The sequence below is a fragment of the Manis pentadactyla genome, chromosome 3, assembly GCF_030020395.1.
Source record: "Manis pentadactyla isolate mManPen7 chromosome 3, mManPen7.hap1, whole genome shotgun sequence".
NCBI lineage: Eukaryota > Metazoa > Chordata > Mammalia > Pholidota > Manidae > Manis > Manis pentadactyla.
This window is the reverse complement of record NC_080021.1, coordinates 48406272-48429013: the sequence shown is the minus strand read 5'-3', so window position 1 is coordinate 48429013 and position 22742 is coordinate 48406272. Positions and strand designations below refer to the sequence as shown.

The following is a 22742-nucleotide window of genomic DNA, read 5'->3' as shown; positions in this document are numbered from 1 at the left end:
TGCTGAGCGCTCCCTTGTACAGCCTTACCTTAGGCTGCTCTCGACCCCACCCTCAGCTTTCACGCCAGGTGGCCCTGCCTCCCTGCGGGCTGCCTCCCTTGCCCTGTGCGTTCACCCCTCCCGTTCTTCAGACCTCACCTCTGGCTCTGTGCTTTTCTTCAGAGTCCATAGCTCTGTTGGACATGAAACATTCATCAGGGTGATTGTATGATTGATATTTGCCTTATACTCCTGACTTAAACTCCGAAAACAGGGCTGTTTCTGCTTTATGATATACACAGTGCCTAGCCCAGGACCCAGAACAGAGTAGTCATTCAGTAACTATGTGCAGAAAAAATGAATGAGAAAGAAAAATAAATTAAAATGAAAAAAAAAAAAGAAAAATGAAGAAATGCAAATTAAAACCACAATGAGATATCACCTCACACCAGTTAGGATAGCCATCATCAAAGACAAACAGCAAATGTTGGCGAGGATGTGGAGAAAAGGGAAGCCTCCTACACTGCTGGTGGGAATGTAAATTAGTTCAACCATTGTGGAAAGCAGCATGGAGGTTCCTCAAAAAACTCAAAATAGAAATACCATTTGACCCAGGAATTCCACTCCTAGGAATTTACCCTAAGAATGCAGGAGCCCAGTTTCAAAAAGACATATGTACCCCTATGTTTATTGCAGCACTATTTACAGTAGCCAAGAAATGGAAGCAACCTAAGTGTCCATCAGTAGATGAATGGATAAAGAAGATGTGGTACATATACACAATGGAATATTATTCAGCCATAAGAAGAAAACAAATCCTACCATTTGCAACAACATAGATGGGGCTAGAGGGTATTATGTTCACTGAAATAAGCCAGGCGGAGAAAGACAAGTATCACATGATTTTACTCATCTGTGGAGTATAAGATCAAAGCAAAAACTGAAGGCACAAAACAGCAGCAGACTCACAGAATCCAAGAATGGACTAACAGTTACAAAAAGGGAAAGGGACTGGGGAAGATGGGGGGGAAGGGAGGGATAAGGGGGGAAAAAAGGGGCATTAGGATTAGCACACATAAGGTTGTGGGGGGGACACGGGAAAGACAGTATAACACAGAGAAGACAAGTAATGATTCTATAGCATCTTACTATGCTGATGGACAGTGACTGTAATGGGGTATGTGGTGGGGACTTGATAATAGGGGGAGTCTAGTAACTATAATGTTGTTCAAGTAACTGTACAGCAATGATACCAAAATAAAAGAAATAAAAATAATATAAAAAATGAAAACTGAAAGTATCAATAATGACAAAACTAGTCAGTTTTGCTGACGTTAAAGGGGACAGGTCAAGCCAGGCATTTTTACTGGGACTTGATACAGTGTACTTGAAGGTGGGAAAATCAAACTTGAAACCAGGCTTAAGATCATAGACTTTAGAGAAGTATTGTCCCATAGAAACAAAAATATGAGCCATGTAGAAATATGAGCCACACACACATAGATAATTTAAACTGTCATATTTTTAAAGGTAGAAAAACTCAGAAAACTAAATTTATAATATATTTGGATTCACCCAATAGAGTCAAAATATTGGTTCAATGAAGAATCAATCTAGAAGTGATTGATGATATATTTTACATTCTTTTTGTACTAAAGCTTCAAAATCTGTTGTTTATTTTTCATTTACAGCATGTCTTAGTACAAACTAGCCACATTTCAAATTATCAAGAGCCGCTTGTGGCTATGTTAGTGAATTTAGTCCCATTTTACATACAAGTGAGTTGATGATAAAGCCTTTCAGTACTTTAGAAAATCACACCGAAATGTTTGAAATAACAAAAGATAATGATCACTTAATGCCAAGTACTGTGGTCAAAAGCTCAAACACATTTCTATCCTCCACATGTGGGAGCCCTTTTTACAATAATTCCCTTAAGGTGTGACATTCAGAGCATGGGTATATAAGAATAAGAAAACATTGGTGCTGCCAAGACATACAGCGCAAATAAATGTTGCAGGTCTTTCTTGTATCTTTCCCTCTGAAGAACGTTAGTTATGGGAGGGAGGCAGCATGCCCCAGCTCTCTCCTGTGCATGCTTCTCTTTGCTTCCAACAGAGCAGATACGCTGGTGCTCTCTAGGCAGTCCGGGAGGCAAAACCCGGACATGAAGGATGAGAGGCAGCATCTGCTGCCGGCGACGCTCAGCCGAAGTCGAAAACGACAGCTGGCATGTTTTGCTGCAACACTGAGATTGCCTCTGGGTTCTAATTTGCCAAATTATATTCCTTTATTCTTTCAAAATTTGGCTTATTGCCTCCAACTTCTTTAAGGCCTTCTTAATCTAGCTTTAGTTACCTAGTGTCCTCTGTCTTTTCTCTTTCTGCCCTTTCCCATCTCTTTTGTTGTTCCACTATTTTCCACAATGCTGTGCATGTAGTGAGCTCTCCACCTACTTTGCATTCTTCTGTCACTATTTAGGATGAAATGACGGGCATCTCACTCTTCCTACAGCCACATGTGTAGGTATGGGTAACACAAATGCCTGGACAGTCATCTTTGTAAGCAACCTGCAACATATATAATATTTGTTTGAGAATGTAACAAGAAGAAAACATAGACTTCATTATCCTATATACAAAATTAACTCAAATATGAGTAGTTGTGATTTTAGAGTAAAAAAAATTGTCTTTGTACATTTAGTTAGTAGGACACAAAAGTTGAAGAGTAAAATACTTAGAAAATGTTTGCCTTGTGGATAGTTAAGAATGTGAACACTTTTCTTCACTAGCTACAACTTAAGCCAGCCTGAACTTACTAAGAAGAGGGCACTTAAGTTCTATATTCTGAGTTTTAAAAAAGGAGCAAGCTTTTCTCTTATTCTGGTTGCAACTTGCCTTTAAAATCTTTCCCTTGGTACATCAGAGATTTATAAGAAAACAGTACTTCATACGCAAAGCAATGAATATCCCAGGAAGTGGGTAATACTCGAAAATATAGCTCAACTGGGTTATTACAGAAGTCTGTGATAGTACCGCAAATATCTGATCTCAGTTTAGCCTCTTTGTACAATTACCAAGTTGTACATCATTTCAAAAATCTTTGAAATGATGGCTTGGATTGCAGATCTCTTAAGATTTTTTATAAATGCAAGCTTTAACATCTGGGCCTCTTATTTATGGGAACAATGAATGTTAATATTGTGAGAGTATTGAGGGCAGAAACTACTACTTTATTGACTTCCTTGCCTGAGGAGTGGATGTACTAGGCAGAACTGATCAAGATTTCTTGTTCAATTAGATGTACTTACCTTTTGACCTAGGGCATCAACAGTGATAAGGCAAGTAAGTGCAAAGGAGCTAACATAAACAGTTTGCTTATATGGTCTATTTCATTATACACTTACCATCTAAGATGAATGGTCTTTTTCATCCATAATTTGTCCCCCTTTGCAAGTAACACCCATTTAACCCTTCACTCATTTTTGCAATGACTGAAATTATAGTTCAACATGTACAGAGTTTTTGATACACGCAAAACCTTGTAAAGAAAAGCTAAGTATTATTTAGAGAAAAGCCAAAAAGGTAGTTGCAGTTTACTGTTTTTAAATAAAATTATATAGTTAGACTGAAATTTCTATAACATCTTTAAGTATTATTTCTAAGAACGTTAAGATATATTTGGCTTTATGGATTCCAGTTCAGTTCAAAATCCATATGCCTTCTAAAACTCCTCCGCTCTCTGACCTGGGGCAAGTCACTTTGTCTCTCTGTGCCTCAGATCTTTCCAAGGAGTTTAGACCACAATTGCCCAAAGTTTATATCCTCAACTAACATTAAGGGTTTTATTTTCTGGTACACTGCAAGTGTATGAGTGAACAGTCCCACAAAAAGAGTGCATGCCATTGTCTTTTGTCATGAAATAAACCTTAGGCAGGTTGGTGCCCTTTTCTTTCCAGACAAACATGGATATGCTGAGTCACTTACTGTGCTACCTGAATGATCTGTTCTCTGACACCTAGCTCTCTCCAGTCCAGTGGAATAACAGACATCCTATTTTGTTATTCAAAAATTCTTATGTAAGATCACCAATTAATCCTAACTGATCAGTATTGTAACAGTTTGATGTACTATTGCTTCTTTTATGGGTAACTGTGGTTCCCTAATGACTTATTTCTCACACAAAGATTTTTTCCCCCTTCATATGCTCAGGAATGCTGGAGATGACTTCCATTAAATAGGAAGAACTTGTGTTCCTTCACTTAGGTGGATGGTTTCATTCATGCCATTGCATATATCAATGGTCTGTTCTTTTCTATGGCTGAGTAGTATTCTGTTGTATGGGTATATCACACTTTATCTATTCACCAGTTGGTGGACATTTCAGTTATTTATAGTTTTTTTGGTGTTTATGAATAAAGTTGCTGTAAATACAGATATTTGCATGGGCTTATGTTTTCATTTCTCTTAGGTAGTTTTGGGATGTATGATAAGTGTATGCATAAGCTCATCAAAAATTGCCAAACTGTTTTCAAAGTGCTTGAACCATTGCATTCCCACCAGCGATGTCTGAGAACTGCAGTTCTTTTGGGTCCTTGCCAGCCTTTGATATTATTTGTTTGTTTATTATTTATTTTTGGTTCTAGCCATTCTAATAGGTCCCAATTTGATAGCTCCATAATGATATCCTCGGCATCTTTGTGGTCCTATAAAAGCCCTGTTACCTCTTGTTAGGCTACCTGTTTGGCCAAACATTTTTATTAAGTGATGAACATTTGCATATGTGAAATCAGGTTCTCCATCAAGTGGAGAATAGCTAGGGGTCAGGTGTTTTGAATTACCTTTTGTCAGCAGGTTGAGTTGGTTAGAACATGATACTAATGACTTTTCAGGATTAATAAAATTAAATCTGTTTCACTCCAGAGACTGTTCCCATAATGCCTTATAACTGTTTCATACTAGAGCCCTTCCTAACCAAGAACTCCAAAAAATAGAGTAAAAGCTTCAATGGAAATTTATCATTAGCACAGAAAAATACTAAGCTGCTTATTCAGTTATTACCCAAACAACTTGCTAGGAAAGGAGGAGGGGAGTCAGGCTGAATCACAACAGGCTAAAGGACTTTTAATTGAAATGTCACTTTCACTATTAAACAAGAAAGCCATTGCTGTGATGTGTGATAAAAGTTGATGGTGTCCTATTTCTTGGTGCGGAATTGCTTTTCTCTCATCACTGACTTAATTTGATTGCACCCGTTTGTCAGCTGTCACTTTTGGGTCCCCTCAGCTGCAAACTATAAATGATGATAGTCTGTGCAATTTAACAATCACATGCCAACATTTGTTTTTTTCTAATCAAAATGAACTAAGAATTTAATCTTTCCCCTATAACTTCGGATTGATAAGAAAGTTCAAGGTTTTCTTTTTTTTGTCTATCTTGTATTTCACAGGTGGCTTGTCTAATATCCTGCATTTTTGTCCTGATAGTCATCTATGCAGTAGGACCTTTGCTTTACTGGCTGCCCATGGTATAGTAGTGCTTTTTCGTTATCTACCTTTTAACATTATTTTAAATGAGAATCATTATATATTGAAATTCCTTAGAAGATTAATCTCAATGACCCTAAATCTGAAATTATGTAACATGAGTAATTATTAAATGAAGGAAAGGTGGAAAGAGACCATGTTGTGGAGAATGGAAGGATACAATGGCTGTTTTCTAATTCTTAGGCTCACATGTAAAAATGGCATTGGGGAAATTAGATTAATTTTGTGCACTTTGGAGGGTAGAACTAGGCAATCTCTGTTATAAGAATTGTATTGGAACTTGGACTGTTACAACATGTGTCCTGGTCGATGGTGTAGGGAACAAAATATATCTTGCAACCCTTGCTACTTCTTTACACAGTGTACTCAGAACACGAGTACCAGTGTTTGCTTTGCTCTTCATAAGCCTGGGGGGCACCAGAGAGAGGCAAGAAAGAGCCTGGTCTTCACAGAGCCAGAGACAGTCTCAGTCCTGTCCTATTTTAATTCTTCACTCATGTAGTGAGAATAAATGATTTGCACTGGAGATCTTCCAATAATCAAGTTCAGTTCTCAAGAGAGTTATAAATATCTTTGGGCTAAACCAGATAATTGATACTCAAGACAATTCTAAAGAAATACATGATATAAATATATAATTTTTGCAACAAACAAATTTCAAAAAAAGGGCAGTGAATAATTACAAAGTTGAGTACATTTAGCCTTATAACATTCACCCTTGCAGTTCACTACTTTTCTGTTTCTTGTGTTTCATATGGCATAAATTTTACCCTGTGACTTTCTAGAACTGATATTATATTCCTAAAGTACAATAATAGATTAGTTCCAAACAAAATGTATATTGCTTTAATCTTCTAAATGGTGATTGCTTCTCTCTAGTAAATACTTAAAAAAAACTTCTTCCTTTTAAATTTAGATTAAAATCTTTATCTTGCTTCTTCATCAATTTATTTCTTATTTTTAGTGTGTTCTTTCAAGTATTATTGTTGTGGGACTGAAGGGAATGCTAATACAGTTTCGGGATTTAAAAAAATACTGGAATGTGGACAAAATTGATTGGGTAAGTAGAAATTTGACCTAAAATTTCCCTTTTTAGCTTCAACACATGATACAATATAAACTTTAATACTTTCTTTTGCAGAAAATAGTTTTAACCATTTGAGACTTGTGCACTTTTCAAACTACCATTTATTTTTTCAAATTCTTAATAAAAGCATTAAATGTAAAATGTCTTTATAAGAAACAGAAATGGAATTTTGTCAAGTTTTGATCGATATGTTGTTTGAGAACCTTTAAAGAATTGCTAGCTAACTTGAGTGAATGGGGATTCCAAATTTGCATTAAAACTTGTTTTTGGAAATAAAGTTCATCAAGGAAGTATACACTAATAGAAATACAACCATTTATAATATGTGGAAAAAGCCATATTAATTGCTAAGAAATGTATACTGCATTAATATAGGGTAAACATTCATTCTAAACATGAAGTCTCATGAATTGAGTTTTAAACAGGTTACACTGAGAGGAGCATTATGTTAATAGGATATTGCCAACAAGGGATAAATTATACTGAGCAATGATAAAGGGTGGCTTCTACTAACAGAAATGTTTCATACACTTATTCTAGAGAACTGTATCTATGCAAGAGCATCCAACATTCTTTCCCTTTACAATATGGGTGAAGTATTTCATAAGTACCCTCTGTTTAGCTCATAATATAATACAGCATTCAGTATTTACAGTATAATATACAGTACAATGCAGTATATATAGAGTATAATACAGTATTCAGTATACTGAAATACAGTTATCTATGTATTACCCCTCTCTCAGATTCTTTACTCTGACAGACTTTGGGGGATTTATTTATGTTGGCACCTACATGCATAATATTCCCCTTGAGGCTTAGTATCTCTGAGCTCCCACCACAGTACAATACTGGGTGCCATGGGGACTGCAGAGATGAATAAAGAACTACTTGTCCTCTCCATACACTTACTTTTGTGCAGGAAGCAGACATGGAAACACAAACTTACTATGCAAGGCATAATACAACATGATCTGGAAGCAAAAGTACAAGCTTAGTACTAGAAAAAAATAAGAGGTGGGACAATATGAAAGACTCTGACAGCAGAGCTGAAATGTGAACTGATATTTGAAGGAAAAGTGTTTGGTAAGCAGGCCAAGAGGCCAAAATTATCCAGACTTATGGAGGATCATAGCTTTTTAAAGTTGATATATATGAGTAGCACATGGAAATGGAGAATTGAGAAGATGCCAACTTATTTAACAAGCTATTTGATAATCCTATGATAAAGATATATCTAAGAAAATCATTAATTATACTATAAATTAATAAGAGGGAGCACATTACCATATTAGGATGGGAGAGATGTCAGGGAAGGCTTTTTCCAGGAAATAATGGGTAGAGCATATATTGTGTGGGTAGGAGTAGTAACAGATGGGACTGGGAAAGTTAAGCCTAGGTTGGACTAAGATAGAATGCTTATGTCCTGCAAAGACAAGATTTCATCCAGAAGGCAGTAAGGTATCACTGAAAGGAGAAATAGGAGTATTTATATTAGAAAGGTCATTTGAGTAATTTGAGGAAGATGGATCAAACTGATGAAATATGCAGTAAGTGGAGCACTGCTCTAGTAATTCAGGCAAGTAAACAAGGAAAGCGTGGACCACAACTGAGATGATGAGGTTCATTAGGAAGGAACAGAATTGAAAATTATTAAAGAGGTTACCTTAGTTAGTCCTCATCACCAATTTTCCGAAAAGGACTCTTGTGTTTATATTCCCTGAGCTTTTGCAGGGTGAAAATACCTACCTGATTTCTTTTTATACTAGAAAGAAGTTTTTGGCTGAGTCTAAAAAGGACTTTTTAGATTTGGCATTATTTTCAGGCTCTGAGGGGTAAGGCAGAGAAATCACAAGTCAACATTTTTCTTTTAATTTTATGTGTTTCTTTTCCTAAATGGATGTTTGGTAAGATTCTTTCTTGCCCAATAAGTTTGGTGATATTATCAGAATATTTCCTGTGGCTGCACACTCAGTATCAAATTTCTCTGGGAATGATATATCCTTTGATCTCAGAATCAAGAATTATATACAAAATTTTTCTTTTAACAGGTCTTTCAACCTTTTTCAAATCTGCATGTTCTGTTCTCTTAATGGATTCTGTATTTGTTGATTTTATTTGTCTTTCTTCATATCTCTATGTTTTCCCATGATTATCTTGGTGTGTGCATGGTTTCTCTGGACTGTTCACTGTATCTCTGATGATGTATTTCTAGTTGTGATTATCACATTTTTAGCTTTACAATGATTTTATCTCTTTAATGTTTTTATTTCCATAAAATTCCTTCTCTAAATTCTTCCAGCTTGCTTTTTATCTCCTTCAGTTTTTAAAAAAATGTAGGTTTTATTTGACTCTTCATATCTATTTTTGACCTTTTCCCCCCTGTGATTATATTGCCTATTACCTGTCTAAACCTATCCTCTGTCTGTATTTCATTATTTTCTTTTTCTCTTCCTCATTTCCATGAATAGATCCTTTGCTGATTCCTTTATGATTATAGTGTATTTAAAATGTAAAGTGGGTAGGGCAAGAGGTAGAAGTGGTGGAACATCCTGCAGCTCTGATTTAGGTACATCATATGAGGATTTGTCCTTAGCAGTAACAAAGCCTGACATGAATCCCAGGCTCTCTGGTGATTTGACATTTGCTGTCACTTCTCCATTCTTTACTTTGCTTTACCTCTAGCAGTCTCTTTGGTTAAAAGGTTAGGTTGTAAGTGACACAAATGGCATTTCATTCTACTGCTCTTCTTCCAATGATGTCAAATTGGTACTGTATGGGTATTTTCCTTCCTCTCTGGTGGTCCACCACTGGCACTATAACTTAAAGCTCTAAAATGTGATTGTATAGAATTTTCAAAATTGGGTCATTCGTGGAGAAATTTATAATTGATTGAACTTTGAAGGTAAATTTGTTGGCTTTCAGGGTACTTGTTGTCTTCCAAATTTCACAGTATTTGGCAAATCTACATCATATTTTATAGTTAGGAGTTGTGACATGATTTTGTGTCATTGCAGCTAGATTTTCCTCCCTGTATATTCATTTTTTAATATTGTTTTGGGTGGATTTTAATAGAATAAAATTAAAATGCCTTTAAAATACTATCTAAATCTGATGTCCAAATCTATACATTAACTGGCAGCAGCATGGCAGATGACTTACGCTGCCAATAACAAAGGCAGATAGTTAAGGAGGAGGCTGTCAGAATAGCTTAGAAGAGCAACAGTAAAGTGTGAAGTAGGACATTATCAGAAGAATTGAGATAAGGGTATGGTTTGAGATCTTTAAATTAATAATTGGTTGGACTTGGAAAATGACTGGACAAGTAGAAGAAAAAGGAGAAATGGTAAGATATGATCCCAAGGTTTCTGATTGTAGTGTCTTGAAGAATATTAGTGTTATAACTGAAAGAGAACATTGAGGAAGTGCAGATTTTGGGGTTAAGTTAATGAGTTTGCATTTGGACGTAAGAGTTTGAAGGTATTTGGTGGACAGTTTAAAAAATGGTTTAGTAACTTGGAATTGATAGTCTCCTACATAGAGGTGAAGACTTAGAGTAGACAATATAGTGTGGGCAAAAAGTAAGGTTGATATAGGTGTCATGGATGAAGCAGATGCATGATAATTAAATGGGACATCATGTTAGCTTGACAGTGGCCTCCCTATGGTTGAAGTGGTCAAATCTCTCTTAGTTGCTAAGGAACTCAACAATAAGTAGCCATGAATTTTTGGGATATGATCTGGGCATAGGATTTGTAGTAAGAATATTGTGCAGAGTATTTTGGATATTGGCTATATTGTCCAGTACACAGAATATGTCCAGATTACTCAGCAGTAGATAAAATATACCTAAAACATCATGGAAATAAGTTGCTAAAGATGTGTGTATGTATAAAATAATTTGAAGGTTGAAAGTTTTAAAAAGTCATGTTATTAGTCATCACATGAAAAATCAGAAATTTTTGTTTCTTTAATTTTTTACAGTTTAGTAATGATTTTTCTTTGAGTTGTAGAACAAAACACTCTTTGAGGAAATGAAGAAATAGAGATCCAAATGGAAGCCTGACTCACAGGCTCAGACTAAGTTTGAGTAACTGAATAATGGGGATAAAGTTCATACCTATAGAAATTTAATAAAATGTATCAATCACCAAAATAGGATAACAGATGGATCAGAGAGAGGTGAAGTGATTGAGTAGCTGTTAAACTGTGCTTTATACTGATTAATTTTCTATAAGGAATAAGGGTTTATGTGTTCATTACTTGAGGTCAACTTTGGGATTATCTTGTATTTAGGGTCTGTGAGTGATGAATAGGGAAGAGACAGCAGGAACACATAACGAAAAATATATATATAGGGGCCCAAGAACTAACCAATTCCTTGTAACGGTGACAACCAGCATTTGAATCTTTAATAGGAATTGCTGCAGAATAGTGTTGGGACTTATTCTAACCAGTGGAACTGTTTACTGGTCTGTGTTACTAATTTCCATTTGATTTTTTTCAAAGCTGTAAGTGTAGCCTCAGGAAGTAATTTAGCATTGTAAGCCCAGCATATAATAGATGATGTTGTGGAGAGTAAATATGCTTTAAAAATAGAAGCAGATGGTACCAAAACTTTTGGTTTCTCTGATGAACATGGCCACCAGGCCCTGTGTTTTTTTTTTAAATGGCAGGGACCAGACTCCTCAGTTCCCTATGCTATACTGAATCATGGTTATCCAGGAGGAGTTGGACTTAGAAAGCTTTTGGTGAGGTCTTATTCTGCCATAGCCTGGCAGGTTCAGTCAGCATTAAGGGATGAGTAACTAACAGAGCAATCATAGAAAGTTGCAGTAATGATCAAAACTTGCAGCCTCATTTTGTAATATGATCAAGTATAGTATAAAAAACACACTGTGTATAAATAGGATTCAAATGTCTGTTCACCTGAGTACAGGAAAAACAAGTCCAGTGTCTATCCTATTAGATGGCAGGCAGAGGATGATGTAGAAGTGCTAATTCAGTATAACATTTGTTGGTGATGGATCTTCACACGACAACATTTAAAATACATTTTATCTTTTACTCCAGAATGTTTGTTTCTTCTATACCAAAAGCATAAATTACAGATAAAAATGTTTCCATTTGCTTCCAAGGACTTAGCTTGTCAAAACAGCCCATCATTAAGAACTACTCAAGGACTGTGCATCTAAATAATACAAAGGAGAAGCATTTCAAGCAAAAAATGTCCTTTAGAAACATTTGTTTCAAACTTGTTTGAAAAAAAAAACCAACTTCACCTCCCCAAGAATCTGTTATTTTCAGATTTTAAAGAATTTTCTAACTCTTTCATTTGCATTTGGAATTGAATTAAGTTGTTTGAAGATGTTATAAACAATAATCTAATCTAGTCATTGGGAAAGAAAGAAATAAACAGAATTGTATGCATAGGAAAAGAGATGCAGGTAATTTGGGAGAAAGGGAGTTTGAAAATTTTCTCTACTGTTTGATAAATATAGGATTTTGTATTTATAAAATATCATCTGTTTTTCATAAATTATTTTACTTTTAAAGGTATTTTTTTCCCAGCAATAAACTTAGAAATGTCAACCATAATACAATATATTGTTGCAAATTTTAATTTCAGGTGATGGACATAACTGGAACAATGTTGGAATTCCAACTACAGGAGAAATAGAATTTTCTTGTAATCTTTTTAAATATTCCAAAGAACTAAGCCCTAATATTGTGGCTTTTATAATTTCACAAATAGTGGTCCCTTGCAAATAAAATTATGACAATCTTTACAATGGTTGATCTAAAAGTGTCATCAGTAGAGTTGATAGATTCAAGTGATTTCAACGTTAGGCTCTGAGAGTCTTATGTAGTAATAAACTCCATTAGTTCTTTTCCTAGCAGTCCTAGAAAACAGAATATTGTTGGAAATGACCTAAAATCTGCAAACAATTGCTTGTAATCCTATTACATTAAATGAGAAAACAGTGGGAAATTATGGCTTGCTTTAGAATTATACATATGAACCAGCTATTTACAGATCTTAAAGTGTTTATTGGGGTTAAATGAAATGTTGGCAGTGTCTAGGAATTAAAGAATGTTCCTTTCCCCCCACCTTTGCCACTGAGAGTCTGATTGGGTCAGGATTTGTTCCTGTGTTTTTGGACTTCTATTCTCTGTTTTTTTACATAATATATTCTTGCTGAGAGATTTGGTCACAGGAATCTTGTAGAATGAGATTGTGAGGAATTTAGCAATCGTAAGAAAGATGGGAATACCAAGGACCCACATCTTCTGTTTCCTGTTTCTGTCTCAGGGTGTATGGGTCAGTACCTACATATTCACAATATGCTTTGCTGCCAATGTGGGGCTGCTGTTTGGGGTTGTCTGTACCATAGCTATTGTGATTGGTCGCTTTGCAAGGTAAGCTCTTATTGAAACGTTCTCTTTATTTTGACACAGCTGCTAAGGATAAGGTGTTGCCAGTTACTTTTATTTCTGTGGAGTATTTAGTACTACAGTCTCATGTTTGACTTGGTAGCAGAGAAATAGAGGCAAAAAGCAAAGCAAAGCTTTTGTCTACATATGATACATAATAATGTTGGTCTTGATGAAGAGAAATATCTTGTCTGCACTAAAAATAGAATATATAAAATCTATTAAAGTAACCCCACAGCCATACACTGCATCACAGAGCTGTTTTTTTTTTTAAATTAGGTTAAGGGATGTATTAGCCAACGAGACACAAACCATATAAAATGTAATAAATTAAGCAAATAAAATTTTTTAGAAGCCTAGGTGAATATATATACTTTCTTTTGGTTAATTTATTGAAGAACACATTCTTTTTATCTTTTTTACCGAACATTTGTAAACTGTTTTCCTATTTTGGCCAATTATTTTCAGCCTTCCTGGAGCTCATCATCTGATAATACTTCTGCCCATTCTCATTCTCCCCTTGAAATCCTGTGTGAAACAATATATTCTAACAAACTTGAAATTTTACCTCTATAGATTCTGTCTTTATAGAATCTATCTATATTTCATCTTTATCTGGTCCTATCTTGCCTTTTGTTCCCTCTTAACTTCCTTTTTCCCAAACAAGATTTTCCCAACCAGTGTGTACTTATAATTCTCCTTTGTCAATCCACCTCTTGTAGCTTGGAGATATGGGGCTCTGGATGCCCAGATGAGGTGAACTATATTATGAAACACTACTTAGATGTCTCTGGTGTTACCTCTATTCCTGAGGATCCTAGACAAATATAGATTTAGCAATATTTTATGAACAAATGAGATAGATGATCTGAATCATTTCAGAAATGTTCTAATTTTTAAAATGCAATGACATCCTTTTCGCTTCTTGATTGCTAATGTAGTAATTAGGAAATGACATTTTCTATCTGCTTTAATTCTAGAGCAAAGACCCTGAGTATAAAAAACATGAAAGAAATGGAATTTAAAATGAAGACAGAAATGGATGGAGTAAGTTTTCTTTTCTTTTGTGTAATTATTAACAATATCTGCAGGTCAGTTTTAAGATCTGTAAGTAGATAAATTATGACTTTAAAAACATGATAATCCTCTTTCTAATAGGTATGAACATGCTACAAATCAGTAGAACAACAACAGTCTTGTGTTAGTAGTCAGTTAAGATGATAGCATGGTTCATAGAATTATAGTTTACAGTAGAATCATGGTCCAGATTAGTTCAGGCATTAGGAAAACTTTTTCATACCTAAGTTGCATAAAATAGTCAAGCTAAACTTAATAGTATGCTACAAATTAAATGATAAAGGAAGGGAATAGGGAAGTTAATAAAGCAAAGTCAGAATATGGTGTTGCTTTTTTAAAAAACACAATGAACCTGTATCATTAGCAGAGAGTAATTAATCAAGTGGGTATGGAATGCCAAGAGTATTGGTTTCTGGCACAGTGGACACCTTTTTAAGGCAATGGCTCTCATGCACTGTCTTGCCCTCTCCGTGCTTAGGCAAGCCAATTGTGTTTGGTTCTGGTTTCTTGTTATGAAGGATGACCAAAATAAGTATAAAGCAAAGGAAAAAAAAAACCGGCCTCACTTTGAACCTGCTTTGTAAATGTTTGGTTGACTTTTTTTCTTTATTTGTCTCACTTGCTTGTTCCAGTACCTTATGACTGCCCTCAGAACAGAGAACTGGCCTCTTATCAGAAGGACCAATGTCAGGATATTTCTGAGTAGACTGAAAGTAGGAAGGAGCACCAGGAGTCCTTCTGTGACTTCCAGGGGAATGGCTTGTGTTTTTAATAAGTATGGGAAGATTCGCTTCATGGAGAGCTACAGTCTTTGAAGGTGTCCCAGGCTCCAGTTTTCTACCAATACTGCCTTTCTTTTCTTCCTTTAAATTATTCATGGGAATTTAGTGTTCACGCAAAGTGCCAGACTGATTCTCTGGGCCCTGAAGTCCTCTGTGTATCCCCCCGCCCCTCCCCCGCCACAGCTGTACACATTAGCTTTGACAGTCTTAGAGTTGAAACACAATTCAAGGTAGACTATTTCTCAGTTTAAAGATTACTAGTTAATAAATTATATCTAATCAGTACCATCTTCTCAGGCTAAACGTGGGGAAGTAAATGAGGGGATTTGTAGGAAGATGAAAATGCTGAAATGTCTCCATGTCATTAAACCTTGTAAACCTTGTCTCCAGACTAGTTACCTACCTGAATAATAACTGTATCACATGGAAATCTTTATTTTATTAGAATATTACACTTCGTTAATTATTTAATGTTTTGTATGAAAAATAAGAGGGAAAAACTAAGATAGAGCAAGATGTGAATATGAACTTGAGGTGGAGTTTGGAGCTAAATTAAGGTTTGAGTTGGTCTGTCATCTCTCCTACTCATGCACTCATTGACCTTCTTCACACAGAACACTTGTTCTCAGTTTGGGAGCTCTCTTCCCATGCAAGGAATTCAACCCCATTGGGAATTTCTTCTCAGGCACAATTTGAGTCTCTATTCTTTAACAAATACCGTTCTTTAAAAAAAAAATTTACTTAAAATAACATATTAGCCGATCATGTGGTGTGATTAGTGGGTCGATATAAGATGTGGGGCTTTTTGATTACAAAATATGACAGGTCCAAGAATGGTCTTATTTTTGGTTTGGAAGAGATTTACTCTTGAGTTAAAGTTAATTCAGTAATTTGAGGATTTTTGTTTTCTTGAATTGTTTATTTGTAGCAAATCCCCCTTTTTACTTTATTCCATTGTGTAGCTATAGAAACAATTTGAGTTCATGTAGTTTAAGATTTTACCTACTTTTAAAAAATGATGTAACTCAGAGAGGTTAAATGAATTGCCCAAATTCACATACCTAACGCTTTCTCTTTTATCTTTCATTCTCTGCCTGTATGCTTCACTATTCTCTGCCTCTACTCTTCTGTGTGAGTACTGAGAAGGCTGAAGGAGTGTTGCTTTATTTAGTTGGTAAGGAGTTACTATTCCATAGAACTTACCATTCTCTCAAGTTCTAGGTCAGCCTCTGCCCCAGAGGTCACTAAGAAAACGGTTTTAGTCACATGCCACCAATTGCAAACCCAGTGTAGCCTAGACCTGCCCAAAGTAAAATTACATTCCTGATACCACCTCTTGGTTTTTTTCTCCCAATTAGGACTATCAGTCATAATATAAGGCTATATTCCAGCCAAAGGAAAGCTATGTCATGAGGTGAATGACTGACAGTTGACCCTGTAGAACATATTTTGATTGTTTAATAAAAACACTGATGGTTAAGTGAATGAATTTTTAATATTTAGATTGAGTGGAAGAGGTACTTTTGGAAGGATAGATCATTGAGATCCTCTTTGGTTATTTTAGGCTGTCACTTTCCCAAATCTCAGTAAATAGGAACAAGGCCCTTTTTCTGAAAAGCTACAGACTCATCTCATGGTTAACATTTCTTACTAAAGAGAAAGGATGTATTTTCCCTAAGATTCATGATAGTATATTCAGTTCTCAAAATAAATTTTAATAATGAAATTGTTAGCTAAGAGATTGCTTCCATGATTAAGTGACATTTGGACTTGCACGATTTAGATTCATTCCCTTTTTTCACTTAGAACTCTGAATCTATTCCTTTTCTCTTCTAAAAGGAAACCCTGCAGCAGGTGAAAATCATCTCAATAAACAACCCACTTGTTTTTCTGAATGCGAAGAAGTTTCAGACTGATCTAATGAACATAATCCAAAAGGAAAATGCCAGCATCCAGCTACTGGATGAGAACAGCAAGGTAGGATCAACTGTTTCATGCTTACACTGTTCTCATGCTCCAGGTAACCTCATATCATTATACTTAAAAAACATATAATGATACAAAATATAATATAGACCTCTCCCCTCAGCAAAACCTTATATTGTATTATACTTTCAATTTGATTCTTACAGCTAATTTCATTTGTTCATTTGTTCATTCAGCATATATCTAATGGACATATGTACTAGGTACTATAACACTTAGAAGAATAAATATGACAAATCTTTTAGCTTAAAGGACCTTTCTACCATAAGAGGCAGATTCAAATCTAAAGGAGGTAGAATATGATAAATGATGTCAGAGAAGCATAAACTGTTGCCATCATTACAATACTATAAAATGCCAGCATTCTTTTTTCTTTGTCTCCACAAGTTATCTCAATTAACAGAGATATTGAATCAAATGTATATCAGGGTGATTTCATGTAAATAAGCTGTCTGTGATTATTTGAAACTGTGAGCCCTCTTCAAGGTTAAAAGCATGGATTTTTGGAGTATGGATTGAACTGCCTGGGTTAGCCACTTACAAGCTATGGAACTGAGTTATTGTACCTTTTGTGATTCAGTTTCCTCATCTGTAATTGGATGGTTAAGTAAATTAATCTATGCAAAGCAGTTAGAATAGTGCCTGGCCTATTCAATACTCAAAAATCTTAGCTAATATTATTAGTTTGAATGAATGCAGGTGATTCCCTGAAGCTTTCCTTGACTACTCCAGATCACTGAGATCTTTTTCTCTCGTATCCTTGAGCATATATTATCTCGCAGTCACTCAGGCACATAGACAATCTTTACTCTTCTGTTTCTGGGGTCCTGGGAGCTGTCCAGGACCACATTCCTGTCCCTTGCAGCCTCATACTGATCCATACCATAGAGAATCTAAATTCAGGGTCAGATATATAATTTGCTGGGGATAATACAAAATGAAAATGTGAGGTCCCTTGTTCAATAATTATTAAGAATTTTAAGATGGTGACAGCAGAGAACTAAACCAAGGAGACTCTCCTAAGCATGGGGCCTTGTGCAGCTGCACAGGGCATAAGCCCATGAAGCTGGCACTGCCTATGTATCTCCAGACCTGTTTTGGGCCCCCTCACTGTGCTTTATAGGATGTAATTTTCATCAGATTATTGTGATTTTGGGTTGAGAAGAACTTGTTCTCATGACAGAGGCAGAGATACATTCCTAGTTGTTCAGGTTGGATACTAGGCCTATTTCTGTCACAAAGTCATAGCAATGGTCAGCTGTATCATGAGACAGGTAGGTTCTGTGGCTGACATAAGCTCATAGCCACTACGCCGAACACTGTTGTGGGAAAATTTGTACAGAGCTCCAAATAACCTGATAAATACACAAGAAGTCTGTGGTCTTATGTTACTAAAATGTAATTTCCTTCTTCAAGTGATATACTACTCTGTAGACTATTATGTCCAGTAAAGTTCCTGACATGAAGATTCTTATACTATTTATTGATAGTCAATAGTGTTTTCCTTGGAATATTTTTCTGCAAGACTAAGGTTGTTCCAACTCATTTTCAGAAATTGAAACTTGGCCTGTGTTTACCTTGCGGCATGCCAAGTCTGAAATTAACCTCATTAACCCAGCCTTCTGTGAGGAAGTTCCACATAAATGATTTTACCTACTTGGGACTTCAGAAATTGAGTCTAATAATCAAATAGAGTTCATTGAATGATATCCAAAGGAAATCCCTAATTCAGAACTCTGTGATGGTGAGAAAGGATTTATTAAGACTGAGTTTGCTATAATGAGGATAATGCAAATATTATGTGTATTTACATAGTATGAGTTTTGAAGGATACACCCAGGGTTCAGGTGGTAGTCTGGAAGCCCAGCTGTCTGAGGAACGGGAGGTAAATCTTTATTCAGAATAGTTAAATGGATGGTCTTGAGTAGCACGGATGCTCTTTTAGACACCTCATATTGTTTTTGTCACATACTGTCTGTCTAGGATCACTCCATCTTGTTTTTAGGCTACCCACTTATTCCAAGTTCGGTTTTAGACAAGTCTGCATCAGTTGATTTTTGCTGCAGCTTTGCCTCCCTTTATTGGGCTGTGCAAGGCGGTCTGCAATTCTGTCTTAAACTGAGTGCCCTGCTGGGGTCTTGGTCTTCTCTTCCCTAGCAGCTTCATTTTCAACAGACGGTAGATATGGAAGGGCATTTAAAACACCCCAGGGCAGAAAGAAGCACATCCTGCTCAAAATATAAACTGAAAAAGGATTTCCTGTTTTGTTACACTCTGAAGATGTACTTCCTATATATCACCATTAAATATCTCCCTGAATGCAGAAGCTCAGGAGGATCTTAGTGTGCTAGTGTTTGATGGATGGATTCATGCTTATTATTGTATGGCTACCAAAACTCCATAATAATATTAATTACCAATTTTGGGTCTCACTGCTTTTTTTTTTAAGTAGACTTTATTTTGGGGAACAGTTTTTGATTTACAAAAATTAAGAAGTTCATACAGAGAGTTCCTCTATACCCACACAATTTCCACTATTATTAACATCTTGCATACTATGACATATAGTTCTAACCAATGAACAAATGTGGGTATATTATCATTAACTTTATTCATGCTTTATTCACATTTTCTTAGTTTTACCAAATGTCCTTTTTCCATTACAGGATTCCATTCAAGATCTCACATTACATTTATTGTCCTGTCTTCTTAGATTCCTCTTTGCTGACAGTTTTGCACACTTTCCCTTGCTGATGACCTTGACAGTTGTTAGTAAGACTGGTCAGGTGTTTCCCCTCTACTGGAATTTATCTGGTGTTGTTCTCATGGTAAGATTGTGGATATGGATTTTTAGGAGGAAAATAGAGAAGTGAAGTACCATTTCACCACGTTGTTTCAAGGGTATCAACATTATTTTCACTCCTGTTGTTAACCTTGATCACCTGCATGAGGCAGTATTTGTCCGGTTTCTTCACTGTAACGTTACTCTCCTTTCTCCCTTTCCATACTGTAGTTCTTGGAAGAAAGTCACCATGTGCAACCCACACTTACGGAGTGTGGAGTATCTACACAAATTATTTGAAATTCTTTTATGTAGATTTCAGACAAGATATTTTTAATAAGAGGGAAAGGAAGCACAGCATTGACTGTCTCTTGGGGGCTACCTAGTCCCTTTAATTCAACCATCTAACTTAATTATCACCAGCCCCATGATGTAAGTGGCATTACCTGAATGTTACAGAAAAGGAAGATTGAGACTTTGAAAAGTAAAACAACTGGGTGGAAACTGTGCAGCTGATAGCTGTCAGAGCCAGACTTAAAATAAATAAGCTGCACCATTGGGTACAAGAAGAGAAATAGATGTTCTCTACCAGCCTTTAAATTGAAAACTGATTTCAAGGAAGAAGCTGTATAATGTAGTGGTTGAAAACATGTTTAGAATGAAAAGGCATGAGCTTTGGTTTTAGCCCAGGTTCCTATTAGCTTTGGGAATTTGGTTACTATTTAACCTTTCTAATCTTTAGCTCCCTCATATGGAAAATGAGATTATAACTTCATAGGAATGTTCTGAGGATTAAGTAATTAATATAAAGTCCTTGGTATATAATAAGTATTCAGAAATATCCATTGCTATCATCATCATCAAATACATCACAAAACACATTTATTTGAGAAGTAGATAGACTGTGATCTCATTAAAGGCATTGATTATTGTCAACTTCAGAGAAGTTTAATTGTAGGATACAGTCATTTTCATTCTCCAGCATGTCCATAAACCAGGAATGTTTCTCGGGCATTTTCATGGAGCTACAGATGAACAGTTAGATTTTATATAATATGGAATATATGGATAATGGCTCACTCTCAGAGAATGCTGTGTGAATGAGGTTAATTTCTGATTGGATATACTACACGTAAAACATTTGCCATTTAATTCCTGATCAAAAATCACAACAAACGTAGTCTTGTGGAAGATGGTCTAATGAAGATAGTCTAACTTGGTAACATAAATTACCAAGTTAATATATGTTTAGAACCAATGATCATTATTTCAGTTTGTTGTTTTATCTTTCTGAAAAAAAGGCTAGTGAAAAATTATGATTGAAGACTAGATTTTGTTATTTATGGAGAAAAGAATGGTATGCTTTTTTTTTTAGGGAAAGAAGTGAATGTTTAAAATGTTATTCCTCTTTATATTTGTTTTCAGTGTGAACAGAACACATTGCTCAATTCCCTATCCAATGGCAACTACAATGGTGAGTTAGCTTAAAACCAAACCAAACCAAACCTAAGTGTTCCGATGTCACTATAGACCAGAGAATGAAATCTTCTTCCCTTCTCCTGACCCTCAGCTTCCTTCTCCACCCTCCCCCTTCCTCTCTCCTCCTCCCTTCCCTTCCCTGCTCTGCCCTTCTCTCCACTCCTCTTCTTTCTTATATGCATCTTCTTCTTCCCTCTCTTTCTTCTCTCTCCCCTTCTCCTTCCTCTTCTCCCTCCTCTCCATCCTTCTACTCCTACTACTCTCCTCCTAGACTCCTTGAGAAGTAAATTTAACTAATGCTGTGCAGACCTACATAGGGCGAAGGTGTAAAAATTACAAAGTATTAAAGATAGTTGAAACACTTGAGTAAATGGCATTTATAAATATATGAAAGAAATTCAGTGTCCATTAATTAGAATACTCAGTATCATAAATATGTCAGTTTTTTATGTCAAATTTATTTATAGGGCATTTTAAGGGAAGTTGACAAGCTCACTCTAAATTTTGTATAGAAACTCAAATAGCCAAGAATAGGCAAGGCACTCTTGAAATACATGAACAAGGGAGAGAGCATTTTTCTTTTTTCAGCTATCAAGATATATTATGAAGCTCTAATAGTCAATCCAGTGTTAGTTCAGAGATAAATTAATGCATCACTAGGAAAGAGTAAAAAGCCTGAGAGGGATAGAGGGGTCTCACATATATTGGTGCTTGTCTTGTGACAAGAGTGGCACTGCAGAGCAGTGGGGAAAGGACAGGCTTGTTAATGTGCCATATGAGGCAATCGTGTCCATAATGAATGAAATTATACCTCTATCCCACACTGTACCCTCCACACAACACCAGGTAGATCAAAGTCCTAAGAGGGGTAAGCAAAATATAAATTCAGAAGGAAATAAAGAAAATATAAGAAATGCAAAGCAGTATGCATTAAGAAAATGACCATTAAACTTCATTAGATTATTATTAGTGTTTGTTTACAAAAGACACCATGTGAAGCACAAGATAAGCCAGAGTGCAAGAAGATAGATGTACCATATAAGATAGAGAAAGGACTGTTCTCTACAAATCAATGAGTAAAAAAAGGCAGATGACTCAGTGGAAACATGGGCAAAAGACACAAACAGCATTTTCAAAATTACTAATAAGCATATGAGAATATGCTTGACTATTAGTCACAGTAATTATTGGGAAAATGCAAATTAAATCCACAATAAATATATATAATATTACTTTATATATATTAATATTATATATTTTATGAAATATATATGACTACAGTATTATTATATATAGTATATTTATTGGTAATATATAATATATATTAATTGATAAAATATATGTATTATATGATAATTGATAAAAATTCAAAAGTCTGACATTGCCAAGGGTTCCTGTGGATGTAGGGCAACAAGAAGTTTCCTACAATGCTGGTGGGAGTATAAACTTACAACTACCTTGAAAAACAATTTGGCAATATTGTATAAAGTTGAAGATACACATACCCTTTGATCAAAAATTTCACCTCTAGTTATACATCCTAAAGAAAAGAGAACTTATGCGCATCAAGCTACACAGATCAGAATGTTC

The 22742-nt window shown here is 35.5% G+C and overlaps 1 protein-coding gene across 1 annotated transcript in view; it reads left to right on the top strand.

Moving 5' to 3' along the window:
* SLC26A7 (solute carrier family 26 member 7) overlaps window positions 1-22742 on the top strand; it is a 113052-nt gene that overhangs the window by 72168 nt on the left and 18142 nt on the right. Inside the window, exons 9-14 of the mRNA XM_057497903.1 lie at window positions 5428-5505; window positions 6489-6584; window positions 12925-13031; window positions 14027-14093; window positions 16745-16882; window positions 21099-21147. Of these exons, the coding sequence (XP_057353886.1) occupies window positions 5428-5505; window positions 6489-6584; window positions 12925-13031; window positions 14027-14093; window positions 16745-16882; window positions 21099-21147 (535 nt within the window). The remainder of the gene's footprint in view (window positions 1-5427; window positions 5506-6488; window positions 6585-12924; window positions 13032-14026; window positions 14094-16744; window positions 16883-21098; window positions 21148-22742) is intronic.